The 22,134-nt window shown below is 39.5% G+C and overlaps 1 protein-coding gene across 1 annotated transcript in view; it reads left to right on the plus strand.

Moving 5' to 3' along the window:
- SHQ1 (SHQ1, H/ACA ribonucleoprotein assembly factor) overlaps positions 1-22,134 on the plus strand; it is a 106,263-nt gene that overhangs the window by 21,623 nt on the left and 62,506 nt on the right. The window contains exons 7-9 of the mRNA XM_069084090.1: positions 11,347-11,501; positions 14,855-14,908; positions 16,408-16,531. Coding sequence (XP_068940191.1) covers positions 11,347-11,501; positions 14,855-14,908; positions 16,408-16,531 — 333 coding nt within the window. The remainder of the gene's footprint in view (positions 1-11,346; positions 11,502-14,854; positions 14,909-16,407; positions 16,532-22,134) is intronic.

The raw sequence follows: 22,134 nt of genomic DNA on the forward strand, positions 1-22,134 counted from the left end.
ATATTTCTATATCACCATTTGTTCACCCATTCCATTCCCTTTAGTTTCCAGTTCTTGGTTAATACAGAAAAAAACTGCCATAATTTTTTTGTACATCTGAGACCTTTGATTTTTTCTTTGACTTCTTTGGAGTATAGGCCTGGTGGTGATAATGGATTAGCCCATTTCTTAGGGCTCTCTTCCCTCCTTGCCCCAAACTATGTTGTCTTTGCTTATCTGTATACATGTTGTATCTGTCCATTACAAAGTTAGTTCCTTGTGGTGAAGGACTGTTTGATTTTTGTCTTCAATCCCCAGGACCTAGAACAGTGCAGTGCGCATAGTAGACATTTAATAAATATTTGTACATTTGAATTGAGTGAAGGAAACTTCCCAGACATGTTTTCTTTTAGAAAATACCTCTTTTGGAGTTTTTTTACTTTTTAAGTTTCACTTGTTAGTACATTCAAAGAAATTAGTATCTTAATATGTTAAGTTGATTAATCTCTTGGGGGCTCTGAAAGTCTCACTGTTGGAAGGACAGGTGAGTAGCAGCAAGTTTAGAAAAACAACCTGTCTTCTATGTTTCTGTCTGTTAAATGAATCAGCGTGTTTCCTTAGTCTGTTAGGCGATTCTGTGAGGCAGCAGGCATGGTTTATTGCTGCATCTGCAGATTATAAACACCAGGTGGACCACCTGTCCAACTTATTATCAAAGACAGCTAGTGGGGAGGGGGTTCTGTGAGGCACCAGTACTTGGCATATCATTATTTAGAAATGGAATCCAACCTGTAAATTGCTTCCCCCTCCTTTAATCCTTTTGTAATATTTCTTAATAATAAAATTAAGATTGTGTTCATTTTTGAAGTGTAATCTGAAAATAGAGTTACATGCCCAAATAGAAATACTGTTCTCTAAGTTTGCAGTGCATTAATGCCCCCTGCCTCATTGCTTTAAATACTTAAGAATGCGATGAGGTTCCAAGGTTGCAGAGAAAGAGGAAAGACCAACTTGTGGTTGTAGGTTGTGTCATTTTAGAAAAATTAATCATGGGTTAGTAAACTAATAACTGGGCCCATATAGTAATTCGAGCTCATCTATAGTGACTCCTTGAAGAAAATTCATGTGTTTATCTCACCATCTTCTGGAGTCTGCATTTGAGTTGATTTGGAAAATGACATTTTTCAACAATTGGACAAATTTCATAAAGGTTTGATAGATATAATAATCCAGCTATATAATTGAAAGGCTTAATGTCCCCTAGACTTGTTTAGCAAGTTTAGATATACTAGAAACATTTTGAATTTCACCTAGGGAGTATTAATTCTTATATTTTAAGAAATATTGAATGAGTGGCATGAAGAAAAATTTCAGTCTCCTATTTGTGATTTCCTTTCCTAAGTTTGAGCTCTGGTTACCCAAAATTCACAATAGGCCACTTTCTTTTATTTAAATTATTAAGTTTTTCTCTTATAGGATGTTGCAATAATAATACTTCATGTATGATATCATTGAGGGGTTGAATTCACTCCTGATCTTTGATCTCTTGCATATCTTCAGTCTTCTAGCAGTTGTCCATACTGAAGCTGCTGATATTTTATATCTAATTCTATGTAAATATTGGCAGCGAAGATTTTTTTTAAAACATTTTTAAAATTTTGAGATCTGAATTCTTTCCCTCCTCCAGTCCCTCCCTCACACATTGAGAAGGCAAGCAATATGGAAAACATTATACGTGTGAAGTCATGCAGAACATTTCTATATTAACCATGTTGCAAAAAATAAAGGTAAGAAAAGTAAAGTGAAAAATAACCTACTTCAGTCTGTACTCAGGGTTCCTCGTTTCTGTCTCTGGAGCTGAATTAGCTGGAGGTGAGTCCTTTGGAATTGGTTTGTTTTGTATTGTATTGATTAGAGTAGCAAAGTTATCAGTATAGTATCGCTTTTATGGTGTACAGTGTTTTCTGGTTTTACATATTTTGCATCAGTTCACATAAGTCTTCCAGTTTTTTCTGAAACCATCTCCCTTTATCGTTGCTTAAAGCACAATGGTATTCCATCACAATTATATATCACAGTTTGTTCAACCATTCCCTAATTGATGGGCATCTCTTCCATTTCCATTTCTTTGCCTCTGCAAGAACTACTATAAATATTTTTATGCATTTAGGTCCTTTTCCTTTTCTTTGACCTTTTGATATTGCTAGGTCAATGAGTGTGTACAGTTTTATAGCCCTTTGTACATAGTTCCAGATTGTTCTACAGAATGATTGGATCAGTTTACAACCCCACCAACAGTGTATTATGTCCCAATTTTTCCATATTCCTTCTAGGATTTGTCATTTTAAAAGTAGGTTATTTGTAAGTAAGAGCATATGAAGCAAGGTGGAAAGTCTTGAGATTTGTTGTAGAACAGTGTGATGCTTCTGAATCTTTGAAGGGTTCGGTAGCATCAGTGAATAAGAAATGCGTTGTATATATATTCTTATTATGTAAAATTATAGTTTCTTTTATTTACATACAGAGACTTTGTATAGTCTTAAATAATGGAATTTTTCTTAAATAATTTTTGAGACAAATAATTGAGGGACAGAAGACATAACTTTCAAAAATATTCTATGTTGGGCCAGCTAGGTGGTACAGTGAATAGAGCACCGGCCCTGGTGTCAGGAGGGCCTCAGTTCAAATCCAGCCTCAGACACTTGACACACTTACTAGCTGTGAGACCTTGGGCAAGTCACTTAACTCCAATTGCCTTGCCTTCCCCCCTCCAAAAAAATATATTGCATGTAATAGATACTCAGATGGTTTTGTGGTCTAATGTATTTGGAAATTTTCTCCAGTAATACAGATTGTGACCCATTCATGCCTGTCCAACCTGTTCTAATCTTTGCTTTCTTCTGACATTGGAAGTTACTTGTGGAGCAGTCAGGCTGTCTACCTGTTATTCCTTGCTCTCACCATGAGACCAACTCATCTTCTCTTTAACTGGGATAAAATATGGGCCGAAAGAAATGGGTTTCCAATGAAAAGGTAATTCTTAAGTCAAGATTTTTGAATCTTGCCTAAGGAAGGACAGAATTGTGGGAAAATGGCATGTAGCTACACTCTTGGAGATTGCGATAGTCACTTTTTTTTCTCCTCCCTTTCCTCCCTGGGAGTCTTCTTTAACACCATTGATTCTGTCTTACTCGTTCTCTGGAGCACAAGGGCATGGCTCTTTGCCTCTCCCTTTCCTCCCCTTCATAAATAAATCAACACAAGTTATAGGAACACAAGTGATTTTTAAATTTTGATTGTTCCATCAAAAAGATCTTAACCTGAATATGGAAAATTGAGTTATAGTTCTCTAAAGTGCTTTGCCTCTTTATGAGTCTGTTGTAATCTTGTCTTCAGACGTGATACTGTGGCTATTATTAAAGTAATGATCTTTGAAATTATCCATATTTCTTCCCCCAAGGACTTTTAAATGGATATGTCAGATGTTTTGTTGATGATCTGATTTCTTGAAGATAGCTTTGCCGAGTTTCTTATGTCTTTGGTTAATTTTACTCTAAGAAGTTTATAGTCAGTGTACTTCCTGTCAAGGATGTCCTGTTTAGTTCCTGTCAATTGAGTGTTTCTAAGATGGGATTATCTGTCAGCTCATCAAGAAAAGCTATAGCTTGTAGCACTGTCGTACCCCTTTCAATCAGTTGTATGATGATAAAGAGGTGACAATTCTCCTTGTGGAGTATTGCCTAAAAAGTCTTTGTCTCTGAGGCTTCTTGGCCTTCCTGAGTGCAGAGCTGAACTCGTTCCCGTGGGAGTGAGAGGGGAATGTATCCAGACTAGGTGGGATGGCTTGGAAAGTCATAAGGAATGGAGGTGTTGCTGACCATGGTAAGGACAGACAGTAGAATTAGGAGGAGTAAGGCACAGGGAGAGAAAAAAAATATGATCATGGGAAAAAGGACCTTCAGAGTGGAACTTAGAAGCAGAATACTTGTGACTAAATGGTAAGATAAGGATGTGACTGGGTGTGTGTTGGCAGAGGTGGAATGGATGAGTATGTCATGGGAGGCGAGTATGTCATGGGAGGTGAGTACACTGAGGAACTGAGAAATTAAGGTCAAGGGAAATTAGGGTCAGCATCAGCATTTGTATTGGAATTCCCTGTAATGAGGGCAGGTTACAGAGGAAGACTGAATCCGACACTGAACTCATTGAGAAATTAGGGTGAATGCCTTTTGAGGGGAGGGGAGATCAGTAGAGAACAGTTACTAGAATTTGGATTGCATGAACCTCAGAGGAGCGGAGGTGGTGTGTAAGAGAGAGAGCTTGGAAGTGGCAGTGGGGGGAAGATGGAGTATTCTGAGTTCCCTCCCATGACAAGTGAGTGCAAGTGCAGCTGGTCCTGGAGAGCGTGACCAGAGATGGAGTGTTTTCCAGATAGAACCAGCTCTCCCAGAGTTCTGGGAGAGGGGAGAATTAGACAGGAAGCTGTGTTGGTGAGAGGAAATTTGTTCATTATGAAGCAGACATTCCAGAAGGAATATGAGGAATATGAATGAGATAGTATTTGTAACGTGTTTGGTACAATACTGGCACATAGTGGGTGCTTAATAAATGCTTGTTCCTTTGTTCCTTTATCTCTTCCCTTACAAAGGAAGGGGTGAGCAGGTATGGAGTGGGATATTGGGGAGGCATGGAGGGCTGAGGTTGGTGAAAATGAAGGCATAGACAGCTGGGGCTGGGGCGGGGGGGGGGTAGGTCCGGCATTTAGGGCACTCAGTATTCCTGGATTGAAGAGACTAGGAAGAGATGGGAGTATGTGTGCCAGCCTTTGGAGAAGTCCAGGCAGAGTAATAGTGAAGTCTGTTGATGAAAGCAGCCTTTGGCACTGCTTTCAGTTGCCAGCTTGCTAAATTGCTATGTCCAAGGAGGTATATGGAAGCCCACTTGGCACCTGAGTTGGAAAGAGGTGATATGTTTCAGGCCAGGAGGATGTTGACTACCAAGCTGATTTAGAGCTAGCCTAACAGCACTGTAGCGTATCTCAGCTTTCTAAAGGGGACTCGATGACCCTCAGGATGTATGGAACCTAGTCAGCAGAGGCTGGTGTTTCTAGGCTAATTCAGGATGGACTGACACCATGACACTCCAAAACAAGACTGATGGGGCTGGGAAGGGATGAACCAGAGATGTCAGCAGGGAGTCTCTGGCACAACTCATAGCCGTTCCCCATTTCTGTGACATTTTAGATGCCATTTACAAAGTGCTTTTCATATTAACTACCCTGTGAGATGGGTAATACAGATATTATTATTCCTGTTTAACAAATGAGGAGGTAAAAACGATCCAGAAGCTCCCCTGACCTGAGCTGCCTGTGCTCCTCTGAATCATGGGTCAGGGGTTCCCGCTCAGTCCTTCACTCCCTCTGTGCTGTGGTCTGAAGACACTGCTCTGAGTCAACATGATTTCATTCATCAAGTGGAGATTTGCCTCACAGTGTGGTAAACGTGGGAAGCATTTTGTAAATGTTAAAATCAAACTGAAATCTATGGCGTCATGCCTGAGGCTTCTTGCTGGAATCCTTGGTTGTCCTCCTCTGGAGGTATCGTTTCAGCCTCGTTGTGAGCGGGATTGTGGACTGCTAGAGTTTGGAAGTATCAGTTCTGGTCCTGGGGTAGAGGGGGACCAGTCAGTAGGCTGTTCTGGTGGCTGCCTCTCCTTCCTGGTTGGGTTGTCTGAGGAAGGATTCCCAGATGAAGATGAAGAAACTGAAGCCCAGATTGGGTGAGTGCCTCGTCGAGGCTCATGTCACTAGAATGGATCAGAGACCAGACTGGAACTCAGGTCTTCCTGGTCAGTGTGCATAACCACCATCCTGGGAAGGTGCATCCGGGGAAGAGGAACGCGGCCACAGAGGACCCGGGAAAGAACTGCCTGCAGATTCCTTGACTGTCCTATAGGTCAGCATTGGAAACTGATGGGGTTTTCATAGTGGAGATGACTGGAAGAAGAAAGGTTAGCCTCTGCTCTGCTGCTGTGCCCTAAGGACGGTGGAGTCTTTCTGACTTGAGGCTGTTTCCACCATTAGGGTGTGAGCTTCTTGAGAGCAGGGAGTGTCTTGCTTTTCTTTTTCTATCCCCAGTACTTAGCCCAGGGCTTTTTGCACATAGTAAGTGCTTCAGCAATGCGAAGTTCATGCTTCTACTTGTGCCTTTGTCCTGAGGCAGGCCATTCCCCCATCTCACACTGCCTTTCTTCACATGTAGAGGTAGATAGGAAATGCCAAACAGTAATGGTCTGGTGAAGGATTTTGGCGGGTCCAGGAAAAGCTTCCCAAAGGAGATTATTCTCTCTCTCAGCTTTGAAGGACAGTGGCAACTCTATGAGGCTGAGCTGAATGGAGAGAGGCCAGGATTCCAGCAGTGGGGAGTGCAGGTGAGGAGAGGTGAGGAGGGCTCAGCAGAGGGATGGCCGGGTGGTCAGTTAGGCAGAGAGGCCCTGCCCCCTCCTGGGGGCTGGAGGCAGTTGGTGGCCTCCTTTTTGATTTTGAGGAGGTGTTTCCTCACCAAGTGGCTAGTCTGCGGGTGATGGCCCTCTCCATAGCATTGGTCAGTGCCTGCTGTGCGCCAGGCCCGTTCCCAGTAGCAGGCAGCCTGCTGCCAGCATTGTCCCCAACACCATTTCAGTTTTGTGTTGTGCTGGTCACCAGTCTGCCATCGTGAAGCATCAGAGTAGGACTTTGTGGAGGACGGGTGAGACGTTGAGACAGAATGATGAAGGAAAGTGGGGGAAGCCAGCAAGGATTTGTTAAGCACCTACTGTGCGCCGGGTGCCGAGCTAAAGCCTTTACCAGCCTTACTTCCTCAGATCCTCATGATAAGGAGGTCGGTGCTATTATTGTCATCCTCATTTTACTGTTGAGGTAACTGAGGCATGCAGTGGTGACTCATGCAGGGTCATAGAGCTAGTAAGTGTCCCAGGCCACATTAGAACTTTCTTAGTCAGGCCCGCTGCTTTGTTTAGTACACCACCTGGCTCCCTCAGGTATCAGTATAAAAGCAGATGGGGGACGTGTTGAGAACAGCCCCAGAGACATGAGGGGAGACCTCCTGGAAGGATCAGTGGGAGGAATCCTCACTTCCGTTTCTGGATCCAGAGGTAACAGCAGCATAGGCTCCTCTCTTCTGCTGTGGGTTATTGTTAGAAGCATCATTAGCAAGAAACGTGAAAGATGTGACAAAGCAGCTTCGCAGCCATAGAAATGCATGACAAGTGCTACTCGAGGTAGCCTTGCCTTTAGAGCTGTTTCTGGTCTGATGCTTGAGCAGGCCTGAATTGTGGGCAGAGCCCCTCAAGCCCTAATGAGGCAGCCCTCAGGGAGTTCAAACGTGCAGTCCCTTCCCGTGTTACCGTGAGCTGCCTCCTTTCTCCTCCTTTTTTGGGCTTGTTTTGTCAAGTTGAAGTGTGTGCTCTCTCTCTAGGAAGTTTACCAGAATGGAGCTTGATGTCAGCCCCTTGAACCCGAGGGCTATTGTAGCCACCGAGAAGAGTCTGTGGGCATTAAGCATCTGGGAAAGACATCGTTTTGCAGCAAGCTCCTGTTCTGTTAGCCGTGATAAAGAGAAACAGCTTAAAGGAAGGTGATTTGTATTTGTGGAAGTATTAGAACCGTAAGACCGTATAGTCACTGTAGATTAGGACCTTACCCACAGGAATAAACTGCCAGAAATCTTGTTACTAAACTCCTGTGGACTTAAAATATTTTCTCTATGTGGATAGGCCTTACTTTAATCATTATCTATATACCTAAATTATGTTTTGTGGATGGGGTTTCTAATCATATTTTAGATAGGAATTTATTGATGTCTTTGTAAGTTTTCTTTGGTTTTTGCAGTTCTTTTTTATTTTTATTTTATTTTAATTAAAACTTTTTCCCCCAATTTTATTTTCAGTTCCATATTCTCTCCTTTTCTCTCTCCTCTCCTGCCCAGTTTAAAATGTCTACTGGACATCCAGTTAGAGATACAGAATTGCAGGTCAGCTGTGAATTTAGGACAGGATAGGTCTATTAGAGAATCATCAGCATAGAGATGGTAATTAAATCTTTGGGAGCCAATGAGATCTCCAAGTGAAGTGAAATAGAGGGAGAAGAGGGCCTGGGACAGAGCCCTGTGGGACACCTGTGGTTAGATGGTGTGATCCATCCAGCAAAGGAGACTGAGGAGAGAGCAGATAGGTAGGAGGAGAACCAGGAGAGAGTGGTGTCCTGAGAACCTAGGGAGGGAGGAGAGAGCAATCAGCAGAGAGGGCTACAGTCCACAGACAGGTTGGGAATGCGGATGGAGAGAACGCTTGGATTTGGCAAGTAAGAGAGCAGATTTAGGGGAATGCCGAAGTCAGAGGCTGGATCGTAAGGGGTTAAGAAGAGAAAGAGGATGGTAGTGGAGATAGAAGAATCAAGCGAGGGTTTTTTGAGCATGGCGGAGATGTGGGCATATGTGTAGCAATTGTAGAAGGAGCCATAAGCAGGGAGGTGGAGAGTGAGGGATAGACAGGGGCAGTCTGTTGGAGGAGACAGATGGAATGAGATCGCTTGTGTAGGTGCAGGGGTTGGCTTGGTGAGGAGTGAGGCCACCTCTTCATGTGAGACTGGGGGGAAGGTGTCTGAGGGATGGGAGATGGGGGAGAGGATGGGGGAGGGGCCATAAAGTGGGCTGGTGAGGGCACCCAGTGTTCCCAAGGCTCTCAACCCCTCCCCCCTCTCTTACTTGTGATCTTAATGCCCTGGGTTCAGTTTTTGGTCTCCTGAGCTACAACTCCATGTCATCATCAGCTGCCCTTTGGCTTTCTCAAATGCCCTTGGGCATCTCAAACCTAATATGCCCTTCCCCAGGGGCCCTCGGCTCTCCCAGACCCCAGCCTCTGCAGCTCCCTCTCCCTCCCCCTGGTGTCCATCCTTCCCTCCCAGCATCTTTCATCCCTGGGCCAGCTCCCCTGCTCAGCCACCTCTGCCTCACCTCTCACCAGGTCTTTGCCCCACACAGCTGCCAGAAGGACCCTGCCTGAGTAACCTCACGTCCCTCAGTGAGCGGGAGCTCACTCTAGAGTCAAACATGTGACCTGCCTATGGGCTCTTTTACACGATGCCGGTCTTGCACTTCCCTCCCTGCCCTGCCCTCTGGGGTTCAGCTGCTCGGGCCTGCTGCTTGTTCGTTGCCCATGCTTCGCTGTCTCCTCTCTGGGCTTTTGTGGGGGCCATCTCCTGGGCTCCTTTGAAGCTACAGTGCGAATCCTACTTTCAGGACATCTTTCCAGTCTCCACAGCCACTCTTTCCTCTGAGATTGTCTCTAGTCTCTCTGTACCTTGTATACACCTTGTTTGTTGTTGTCTACCCCATTAGAATGGAGTTTCTTGAAGGCAGAGAGACTGTTTTTATCTTTTTTTGTGTCAGGACTGAATATAATTCCTGGTCCATAATAAACTCTTGATAAATCCTTTTTGATTGATTGAGATGACCCTCTTACTTTTCTCCCAGCTCAGCTTTTAACATTAATTGCACACTGAAATAATGTCTTCCTCTCAGTTCTCCCCCCTTCGTTACTGAGATGGGTGACTGGATGTAGAACATTGTTTTGCTCTCAGTCAGGGTGTTTATTAACTAAGAAGTTAATACCTTGGTTAGCTTTACTGAAATGCTTTGTTAAAATAGTTTTTGTTTACAAGGGGTATTCTCTGGTCACTGGAGGGATATATTTAGAAATTAATTAATTAGATGTAAACACAAAAGGCACCAATAAAAGTGAGATAAATTTTTAAAAATGATGCCATGAAAAGCAGAGCTTGCCTAAAAAGAATATTCTCATCAAGGATTAGAAATGATATGCACATTGAGCATTCTATTGCAAGTCATCTTTTTTCCTCTCATTTTTTCTTCATTGTTTGCAAGACTGCTGGCAAGAGTCTAGGCAGTGAGGATAAGATCATCTATGTTGGGAAAAGCAAAGCACATCCTTGTGACTTTTTGAGTAGAAATGTTTTGTTCTTATATTCACTATCACTTTCTTTCAGAAAGTTTAAACTATTTTACAAGCATTTTGTGTCTCACTTATTAGTAATATTGCCATAGCAGATAGCGTGGAATAGATATTCCCATTTTCCAGATGAAGAATCAAAAGTAGAAGGTTGTGACATGCTATTAACTTGTCATTATGGCCTGCACTCAGCTCATAAAACTTTGCTTAGTTCTTACAGAATCTATATAGTTTACTGGGTAGGGTACTGTACAAGAAATCCAGAGACCCACTTCTGGTCTTGTTCTTTCATTTAACTAGTTTATAATATGGTCATAGAGAATTTATTTAATCCTTCTGTGACTCATTTTTCTCTATGCATAAGGGAAGCAGTAATTTATATAAAGATGCTATAAAGATATAAGAATGGAACCTTGTATGTTTCCCCAGCAGATTTTAGAAATGATTCAGTGAAGAATAAATAATATATGAAACAATCTGAACTCTTTGTATGCTGATGTGGAAATTAATAACTAATTAGTCCTTTCATTTTGTCTTAATCATGAGATTATTTTCTCAGTGTCACATAATTCTGTTGGTGATTAGGTGTGTATTAATGCTTGTTTTAACTAGAGATTGATGCCTCTTGCTTGAAAAGGATCTAACTTAAAAGAGCTTTAAAGAACAACTACAAAAAATTGTCAGTGAATTTTTTTCTTCATTAAATTTAAAAAGTGGTATTACAAGCACTGGAACTAGTGGCTTTTTTTTAGAAATTAATAAAGGTTTGGAGATGACCTTTGAAAAAATATTGCTGCAGTGAGAAAAAATAACTAACCTTTTAGTTCCATTTAGGCTTTAGTGTTAACCTCGGGTCCATAGACCCCTGGGCGTCAGTGGATTATTTTTTTTGGGGGGGGGGTCTGTGAATTTTGATGCAAAAATTTCTTGTTTATGATTGATTTCCTTTGATGCACATTGAGCATTCTATTGCATATATCTTTTTATGTTATGTGTTTTATGTTAAGCATTTAAACACATCATTCTGAAGAAGGGCTGATAGACTTCACCAGACTGCTCAAGAGATCCATGGTACAGAAAAGCTTAAGAACCTTTGTGGGTTCTTTTTTACTAAGACTCTTTAATAGAATAACTATATATTGACATAAGTATAAAGGCTTTATTGAAGATTGTTGAAATTCCTAAAGGGTAAATGTGTGGTTCGTATTTTTTCTTCACCAAAGTTGTAATTCTTGACATTCTACTTTAATTTTGACAAATCAAGATGTGTTACTGGGTAGTGAGAATGCTGTTTTTCTTTAATGCTTTGTCTTTGAAAGTCTCCTTTTTTTTTCTTTCTAGTTTCTTTTTCTAAAGAAGAGAACTATCAGCTACTAAAATTTACAAATAAATCTTACCTGCTGGATAAAAGAGCACAATATTATGTGTACTATGGTTTGATTGATATTCTTTTGGCTTACTGTTATGAAATCCGTGTTACTGAAGGAGAGAGCAATGTAAGTATGTGCTTATTTCTGTAGAACATTGCATGTACCCAACTAGACGAAAACGCCCCACCTGCTTGGTAGCAGACCCTGAAGCTGACTATTTGAATATGGTTCTTTAAAAAAATAGCAACATGAAATTTGTGCCCAGTGGCCTTTTTTAGCCATCAGTCCTTGATTAGATGTAGGAATTGAAAGGGGGTTAGTAGCACAGAATCAGATCCATTCTGGCTTAACTCATCTTCTTCATTGGAAGATGACATCCAAAGAAATTCTGGTCAACTTGGCCAAAGTGGATTTTTTTCAGTGCTTAGTCAGGCACTCAAGGTCAGATGCTGGGAAGATAGAGACAGAAGTGAAACAGTGCTGCTCTCACAGGATTTACCTTCTGTTGGGAAGGGTGGGGCTGAGAGCAGACCGCATGCACCAGTACATCAGAACAAAGGATGTGCAAAGTGGGGGTTTCCTCCCTGAGGAAGAGGAGACTCGGGGAGGAGGGGACAGAGTATGTTTGGCACCTGGAGTCATATAGTTGAACTGGTGGTTGTGTAGTAGAGGGATTAATATTTTTCTTCTAGGCCCCTGGAGGCCTGAATTTGGAACATTGTGTAGAAGTAACAAAAAGGCCTCTCCAGGCTTGATCCAAGGCGGAACTTTCTAGTATTTATAGCTTGGGAGGTGTCGCTGAAGATTCTGTCTGGTGTGTTGTGTAGAAGAATGATCTAACAAATCCTAAAGGAGAAGGTAGCTTCTATTTTTGAAAGTACTTCTCTCTTAAAGACTTGGAGCACAGGTGGGATTATCACTTCCAGCCAGGTTCTAGAGGGGGAGTATTTTCAGGTGGAGGTTTCTTCCAGCCTTCAGGTTCTGTGATCCCATGTACCCGATTTAGACCTTAGTTTCCCTCCCCAAAGTGTCCCAATTATATTTTTACACATCAAATCATGTTCTAGTGTATTCAGCTTGTTATATATTAAAAATTCTATGGCAGGGGAGGCCAGGTGGTGCAGTGAGCAAAAGCTGGCCCCAGAGTCAGGAGACCTGGGATCGGGTTCCGGCCTCAGATATTTGGCACCCACACAAAAATAACTGGCCGTGTAACCTTGAGCAAGTTACTTAACGCTGATTGCTTAAAAAAAAATTCTATGGTGAATCCTTATGTTAAGATGAATGATTGCCTAATTTTTGGAAAATTAAGATTTTGAAATCTGTCTGGTTGTTTCAGGTAGTGCTCACACACAACAGTAAGTCACTAACAGCAGAAGTAACAATAGCTAAATCTATATATAATTTGTAGATTTTCAGAGTGCCCTTTACCTCATTTGCTCCTTAAAAGAGTTCTGGGTATGTGTTATCATTTTCCTAATTGATAGAGAGGCAAACTGAGCCTCAAAGGAGTGATTTTCCCAGGGTCACTCATTAAGTATCACAGGCAGTATATGAACACATGTCAGAAACCTGAATTGTTGTATTTATAGTAGATTAGAAATTTCTGGGGCCAGATTAAAGCTTTTGGTTATCTCACTACTAAAGCTATCATTTTTGAAAAGCATATGGTTATTATTTTTCTTGAATACTTTGATAGCGTTTGAATATGACATCTCAAAATTTTTATCATTTTTAAAGGATTTCTATTTTTCTATTTTATCTATTTTAGAGAATTTCTAGTTTTTCTATTTTAACAAAGATCCTTTTTTCAGATTTCTGTTTTTTCCCTGTAGTGGTTTAGGTAGTAGAACAAGGTTTATATGTCTGAGTGCTTTAATAGAATAGCATGACTCAGTTGGTTTCATAAATTTATGAATAGGAAAAATTTTTACCTTTTAAAATTTCATGCTGTGATTTTGTTTGAAAAAAATGACAGGTTAGGATTTTGCAATATTTTATGTGGCTACCATTTTGGATTTGAAGTTTGCATGTTTGGAGGCATAATAATAATATAATTTGAGATTTGTAGAATCTGCTGTAATCTCAGATCTCAGCTGTAGAAAGCTCTTTAGAGTTAGAAACAACACTTGAACAAAAAAAAATAACAATAATAGTTGAAAAAAAACTGTGATTGTTTCTGTGATGAGGTGTTGCTTTTAGAGGCACCAGTAACTTCAAAAGGCCAAAAACTAAGTAAGCACTTTAATTTTAATCAGTACTTCTAAAGTTTTAGCTCATCTAATATGTTTTGGTTTACCTAGCAATAGAAAATTTTTGTTGTTCTTTCATCCTTTCCATAAATGAAGTAGAAATTTGGTTCCCAGCAGTGTACCCATTGCTGTATTTACTCAAGCAATTACTGCATAAAGAACTGCATAAAGAAAAGTTTGTTAGTTGATGAGGCAAAGTATGTTAAATATAGGTTTAAAATATCTTTGTCATACCACTTTGCCAAACTGGCATTCAATAACAAAAAATAACCCTCTGTGTTTTTTAAGAAATGGGAAAATGGCGTAATTCATTGAATTAAAAACCAAATACTTAGAACAGTTATCAATAAACTGTTATTCTGGGGCATCCAGGTAGCACAGCGAGTAAGAGCACTGGCTCCAGTGTCGGGATGACCTGGGGATCGAATCCGGGCCGTGTAACCTTGAGCAAGTTACTTAACCCCAATTGCTTTAAAAAAAAAAATAAACTGTTATTCTCTAACCTCAAAGAATTAACTGTGCAGAGGGTTGGTGGTGGTGCCCAATTGGGCAGTAATTCTGAAGTTGGTGTGGTAGTGAACTGTTGGAAACTTCTCTTTTGTCAAGATTGACTATTTAATACAAAGGGTGCAGTGAGAGCTAATTGCTGCCCTTAACCCCATTCCTGAATAAATCTTAGGTCAGTGAAGTTGCCAACAAAATGGACTCATTCCTGTGAGAGAATCAGTAACTTTGGAAAGAATTAGGTTGAAATGTGAAAGTCTTCTTATCATGAAAGTTTTGTTATGACGTGGTTTCTGGGAGCTTACTCCAATATGATAATATTAGTGCTTAGTATATTAGACAAAAATTTTGTAGGGAAATCTTTGGTATCTTTAAAGGCCTGATGAAGAGATTTCTTTGTTATAGTAAAAATTTTCTTTTCTAATTGAAATTAAAAGTGATGATAAAGTTGTTTTTTTTTTTCTAAAAATTACATTTCAGCCAATTTATCAATCAAGGAATGGGTCTCCTGTTGCTGCATGGGTGACCACAGCTCTATTTTTATTCTATAGTCAAGAGTACTTGTTAATTGTTGAGTTTTCCAAAAAGTATTATCACTATGACTGAATTACAGGCTTAAAAACTCAGTATTCTACTGCTGTTATTCCTTTAGATGTGCATTTGTCTTATTTTTAAACGATTTGATGTGAGACAAACACAATTTTCTTTCCTAATCAAATAAAGGTTGAATCTCCATGGAATATCAGAAAACTAAGTGGAACATTGTCCTGGTTTGAGGTAAGATTTTTCTGATGCTTAAAAGCTTATATTTCTACATGAAGAGATTATTTAGTTCTTTCTAGAGAATTTGACTGATTCTTTTTTTTTTTTTGATGGAAATTGCATTTTGCAAGTCCTCTTAATGTATTTGTGCCACATTTTGGTACCAGTAATTTAATAACATTTAAGCAGGAATCCTTTATGAGGAGCTCCTAGTTCAGTTACCTGCATCTTATAAGTTACAGAGCCTGAGGAAGTAAGATTAATTGAAGTAATGGAAGTGACTGAAACCAGGTAGGATTATTTGCTGAAAAGAGTTTTGAGGAAGATTGAGAACATTAGTGGAGAGCATTAGGGGAGCAGAAGTCCTGATGGTGAGATAAGGGTATGTATGATGAGCAAAGGGGAGCTAGGGCGGACATGCACAAGATAGGAAGCTATGTTTACATATCTGAAAAAGGATGTACAAACTATGCCATAATTCTGACATTTAGAATAGCACTTTATCCTTCCTAAAGCACTTTCCCATTATTTTTGGAGATGTGGACAGGTAGGTTTGTAGGAATCATGGAGCCTTTTAAGGACTAGTGTAAGAAACTTTAATCTGATTCAGTAAATAATCATGTTCAGAAGAGGTCAAGAAAACCATTCTTGGTTTGTATGCAAGATACAGTTATTGGAAGGGAAGACCAAGAAGTTGACAAAGAGGAGCTGCTTAGACTAAACCTGAGTGATGTCCTGGATTTGGGATGATAGCTGTGACAGTGCAGGGAGTGGGGTGAATCTAAGAAATTTATTTAAATTAACCTGAACTTTTATTTCTTTGTCCAGTTTCAAAGAGAAAAACATTGTATTGCTGACTTTTGGAATCTGGTTCACACATACACATTTTTTGAAGTGGCAGTTGGGGTTAAGTGATTTGTAGAGTCACATAGTAAGTATCTGAGGCTGAATTTGAACTCAGATTTTCCGGATTCCAGGGCTCTAATTTACTACACTACTTAGCTGCCTCTGGTTCATATATTGAGTGACTATCCTATGATTCTCATTTCCACAAACATTAAATAAATGAGGAGTTTTCTTTGCTTATCAAGACTGACAGTGAATATAATTCATAAGGGAGAGATTGTATCCCCATCTGCAGTATCTAGAACTTTCCAGAAAGGGGGAAATATTAAATATAAATCATTTTAATAGATCTCATATACATGTGTTCTGTAATGGCACACGTTTTAAATTTCTTTATATTATTTTTAAAGTCTACTTATGACCTCATTATGCAATGGAAAGAGCAGATATGACATATTGATCTAATAAGAATAATAAAGATAACAAGTACATATTTTATTATTAAGAGTTAAAATATTCTAAATTCAAAACTGCTGGTATTTTCTCTTGCTTTGGTGATAATGCTCATATTTTTAGATTCTGTTATTGAAAATCATTCCATTTGTTTTAAGAATTTTTCTTCATGTAATATTTTCTAGAAATTAATAATTTTCAATGATAATTAACAGAGTTGGAATAATGTTCATGAAATCCTGGTTTCTTTTGGAAGAAGAGTTTTATGTTATCCACTTTATCGGCATTTCAAGCTGGTGACAAAAGCCCACGTTGATACAGTAAAGATACTGCAGTTAGGTAAGATGCTTTTTTCTGCATGCTAAAATAGTCAAGATTCTCCCATCTTTCAGTGCAGTGGAAGAATTCTACACCTCTGATCCTGGAGGAGGCAGGTAAGTTGCTCTCATAAATAGTGATGATATATATTGTGTTATTTCTGTCCTTCTATAGTATTCTACTTAGTCACTTCTTTTCTAGTTAAATGGTATGAGTTATAATATGCTTACCTGTTTATTCCCCTTGGTAAATCTTGTTGCCTCTTTAGTGGCTTTATATACTTCAGGTATTTGTGGTTCCATCATATAGGCATTCCCTCTATCCCTGCATGTCACAATCTTCTAGAAGAGATTTGAGGAAAAATTCATTGCCCTGTAGCCAACCTGGTGATACTTAGCTAGACCAGTCTCAGGGAACCAGACCACGAATTTATTGCCACTGTTGTACTTGAAGGCTTTCCAGATTGATATGCCCTGCCAAAGTTCGAGCTTCACTGGCACAACCTTTGTGAATCTAAGGTGATTGCCGTACGATGGTGAGACATCATCATCAGCTTTGGAGATTGGCTAATAAATTATTTAACCATAGTGACAGTAACTCACTTTATATTCTGCTAACTGCTATGCATATATGTGTATACACACACACACACTCGCTACATGTCCTTCAATTCTTTATAGAGTTCAATGGAATTTGATTTTTTGTATAAGGCATTCTTTTTATGTTCCAGCCTGTTGTGATCTTTTGAGTTGGGATTCTGTTGTTGATTATAAACACAAATCCTCCCGTCCTCACAGTCCTGCTCCTATTCTCCACAGTCCTTCAGAGATCATTCAGAGTGCCTCAGCAGTTAGGTCTTCCATCGTCTGCATAAAATATGTACTTTTTAGATATAATCTGGGACAGATGACCTGAGCCCATTAGGGACATGTGTAAAAATTTAAGCAGACACATATACACATACACATGTTATATAAGTGTGCATACCTATATATTTTTAAATTATGTTTTATTTTTTTCAGTCAACAACAATCATTTTCTCTTCCCCTGTTCCCCCTCTTAAGGCCCCTAATGAAAAAAACCTCTTGATACAAACGTGTAGTCAAGTTACACAAAGTTCCTCTTTGGACATGTCCAAAAAAATATGTCTCATTCTGTGTTCCGAGTCTTTCACCTCTGTCAGAAGGGAGGCAGTGTGATTCATCATTAGTCTTCTAGGATCATAGTCATTACACTGATCAGGTGTGTACTTGGTTTGGTGGTAATACTCATGTTTTTAGAGTCTTTAATTGGAAATCATGCCATTTGTTTAAGGGTTTTTCTTCATGTAATGTTTTCTGGAAATTAGTAACTTTTAATGAAAATGAACAGAGTTGGAATAATGTTCCTAATTCTTTCAGAGTTGTTTGTCTTTAGCACACATTTACCATGCTTCCTTTCTGTAAATTGTCTTCCTGGTTCTGTTCACTTCACTCTGCATATAAATCTTCCTAGGCTATCTCCATCATTTCTTGCAGTACAATAGTATTAATCACATTCACATACCATAACTTGTGTGGCCATTTCCTAATTGATGGGTATCCCCTCAGATTCCCATTCTTTGCTACCTCAAAAAGAGCCATAAATATTTTTGGTATATCATTAGGGTTTGTTTTGCTTAGGACTTCTTTTCATTTTAAAAATAATTAGTCGTTGTGATTGTAGTATGAACTGACAATGATAAAATGTTCTTATAATTAAAATGTTTAAAGCTTAATTTCATTGTTGGAATTTGAACAATCATTGTATACAGATGGAAGTAATTACTCTTATTATTTTCTTTTTTCATAGAATAAAACTTATTATCCTCCAGAGGGAGTAGGTAGCCATCAGAATCCTAGAATTTAAAACAAATAAGCACAAACATATACACATTCATGGATATACATACAATTTATGTATACACACACATGCATCATTTGAAGCTTTTTGGAAGCTGGTTTTACTTTGAGTGTGTGGCCTCCATCTACCAAGGCAGCATCTGATGTGCAACTTGTGGCCTTCAAGAACTGCCAAAGACACTATTTAAACAACCTGCCCAGCATCACAGAATTTTGTATGAACTTTAACCCTAAAACTGACACAGAATGTTATTGGTCTTTTATTCTTCCAAATCTCAGTTGAGGCCTTGAATGAAGTGATAGGTTTTTTCATTTGTAATATTTGCTGTTATTGTATGCATTTCATTTTTGGGATCAGACTTGATTTTCCCTTTAAATTTGGTTTACTTCACTCTGTATATGTTTTTACTACTTTAATGTTCACTGAAATCATCTCTTTTGTGATTTCTTATGGCACAATAATTTTTCATATATCAATTTGTTCAGACCTCCATTTGTCTAAGAAAATCTAAGGCATGCCACCCTTAAATTTTTAGTTCATTTGTTTTGGTGGGGTTTTTTTTGTTTGTTTTATTTTGACTTCCTTTGAGATTAAAAGGTTTGTTCTCTTTATCCTCCTTCCTCTCAGCCCTCCTTCTTATCCCTACTTGTTTCTTTGATGACTTTGATGTTCAAACTCTGAGTGTGTGTTTGTGTTCAACTCTTTGTTTTAGATAAGAATGAGCTGCTTCTGATGCCCAGTCCTACCACCCCTTTATCAGTGTTTGTATATTCTTCTGCATCCCAATTAGAAAAAACATCAGGTTTCACCTGCTTCCTTCTCTGTTCTAAGCTGGTGTATTCCTTTTATCTTTCATTCCTTTTTTACTCTTTAAACTCTCATAACAGAATCAATCTATCCTCAAGATAGATTAATAGAGTAGTGTAGGAATAGTGAACATTCTGAATGTTTCTTCTGCTTCTATTAGGATGTTAGCGTCACATCATCGTACGGCTCTATAGCAAGCACCCTAGCATTTCCAGGATGGCTGTTAGCACAGGTTCTTTGATCTGCTTTTCTAAAGGAAAGCAACTCAAAAGGGGTTAAAAATCTTACTTTAATCAAACATATATATCATTTACTTGGTTCTGGGGGAAAAGTCAGCACCCTGAACTTCAGAAAATGCAAACAGAAATTACAAGCAGACAAAAAAATACAGACAATATAACACAGTTCAACGGACAGGGCTTCTAGCTATCTGAACGTTACATACATACAGTGTTAGTTACTAGAGAGAGAAGCACCAGCATCTGTGTTTTCAAAGCTGGGGGTCTCAATGGCTGCCCAGTGTCTCATCTGACTAAATCACACCACTCCTCCCATAAGTGAGCCCCAAAGCAAAACCTCCCTTCAGGGAGTGTATATACAGCCTTCTCCAGGGTTAGAGGACATCACAACCCTCGGGACCCACTGCCTAATTACAAAGTAACAAAAGGTGTGGGCCTTCCTGAACAACAAGCCTCCTCTAAGCAAGCTTCTCTTGTTGGAATCCAAGTGAGGGCAAGGGAGGGAAGATTTTCAAATTCCCTTACCATTGCAAGCTCCTTCTAGCTGCTCAAATAAATTTACTTTTCTCTGTTTCTCTGGACTCTTATGTTTATGTTTCACAGTCCATATTTATCTTCAGTGTTTTCAGCAGAAATGCTTGAAAGTCCTCTATTCCATTAAAAGTCTATTCTTGCCCCCCTTCCCCCCACACACACATTGGATTATATGCTCAACTTGGGAGAGTAAATTATTCTGGTTTGTAAACCTATAGCTTTTGTTGGAATATTGTAATCTAAAATCTCCTCTCCTTTGTACTGGAAGCTTGAACTCCTTGGTACTTGAACTGCTTCTTTCAGGATGCTTTTAACATTTTTCTTTGATGTAGGAATCATGGATTTTGGCTTTGACGTTCCTAGGATTTTTCTTTTTGGAGTTCTTTTCAGGAGTTCATGTAAATGTTTTCTTTTTTTCCTTTGTCCTCTGGTTGTATTAATTTTGGGTAATTTTCATTTATGAATCCTTGAAATATTGTTGAGGCTTTTTAATCATTATTTTCAGAGAGTCAGTGATTTTTAAATTGTTTCTTCTTGACTTGTTTGCTAGGTTAGTGGTTTTTAATGTCAGATATCTTACGTTTTTTTCCTTCTTTTTCAAAGTGTAATATTGTAATATTTTTATCTCACGAAGTCTTATGATTTCTCTTTGATCTTTTATGGTTTTTAGGGAAGCTGTTAATGAGTGAGGTTTTACTAGTTTTGGAAACTCTTTCTAATTCTTCCAGGCTTTTCTTTCTTTTCTTTTTAAAATCTCTTGCTTTTTCTGCCGTTCTGTTCATCTAGTCCTTGTGAAAAAATTCTTATTTTATTTTTTTGCTTTGAGTCTCTGCTTGCAGTTGTTAGTGTTACTCGCTCAAGCTTTTGGGGGATCTTGACAGCTATAGTAATTTTTATACTGACTGGTGTCATCTTTGGTTTATCCATCTCACTAGCTTTAGTTCCAGAACTGGGGCTATTCTCTCTGTTGTGGGTGGCGTGAGTGGCCCTCCTTGACCTTGCCTTGGATCCCCTCAGTTCCTACACTAAGTCAGGCTCCCTTAGATCTTAGAGTGTAGAGCCTGAGATCTCCACAGCTCTCGATTTAGTCTGTCGGAAGAGTCCTAGAGACCTCAGATTCTTAAAGCATCTGGGCTGTCTGGGTATGAGTACTGCAGCACTCTGCTGGTTGATCTTGTGCCCCAGGGCTTCAGAGGTCCTCTTCCTGGGGTTCTGGCCACTCTGAAGTTTTCTTTGACGCTGGGGAGTGGCTCGGAAGGCTTCACTCTTGCTTTCTCTGGCCTTTCTTGGGTGGCTATGGCCTTGTTTGCTAGTAGCGCCATTTCTTATCGCCCATGGGCTTCAAGCTGGCTTTTTGTGCCTCTCAAATTCATCAGCTCTATGATGCTGGGCAGGTTGTTTAGACAGCATCTTTGGCAGTCCTTGAAGGCTACAAGTTGCACATCAGATGCTGCCTTGGTAGATGGAGGCCACACACTCAGAATCACACACACACATGCATGCAAGGTGTGCATTTCTGTTGGCATGTTTCTATATTCTTTTTTTTTCTGGTCATTTTATATGTGTGTGTGTGTGTGTGTGTGTGAAAATTTCATTTTTGCTTTGACAGTAATATTTTTCTGTTTAAAGGTTTGAAAGGCAATGTGGTATGGTGGAAATCAGACTGCCCTTCCTGAGGACCCAGTTTGGTTTCCTCTTCAAACCTTTCCTTGCTAAGTGACCACCAGCCAGTCTTTGAACTTCTCAGAACCAGAGTTTACCTGCTTATAAAATGGGTGACCACTTTGCACAGTCTGCCAATTTCAGTATTAAGTAAATGTCAGCAAGTGTAGCTCAGTGAGCCCATCAGTTTTGCTTGTGTGCTTTTTAAAAAAAATTATTGTCATTTTTATTTTGTATCATAGAAAACAAGCAGAGGGAACACTTCCTAGCTGGTCCCTTAGTGGTGCCCTCCCATGGGGAAAGTGGTGGTAGTTGTCTTTGTTGATGGGATTGTGTATTTTACTGTGAGTCTAGCTTCCTAGTTCTAGAGCCCACTGGCTTGGTATCAGGTGAGCTCACCTTCAGCTGCTTGACTGATTAACATATGTACATTTACGTATAGTGACCTTGAAAATCTAGCATTCCAAAAAGCAGCTGTTTCCCCAAACCTTAGATAGGAAG

The sequence above is a fragment of the Petaurus breviceps genome, unplaced genomic scaffold (assembly GCF_028583685.1).
Source record: "Petaurus breviceps papuanus isolate PSGF00001 unplaced genomic scaffold, PetGlider_PUasm1.0 174, whole genome shotgun sequence".
In the NCBI taxonomy this organism is placed as follows: Eukaryota; Metazoa; Chordata; class Mammalia; order Diprotodontia; family Petauridae; genus Petaurus; species Petaurus breviceps.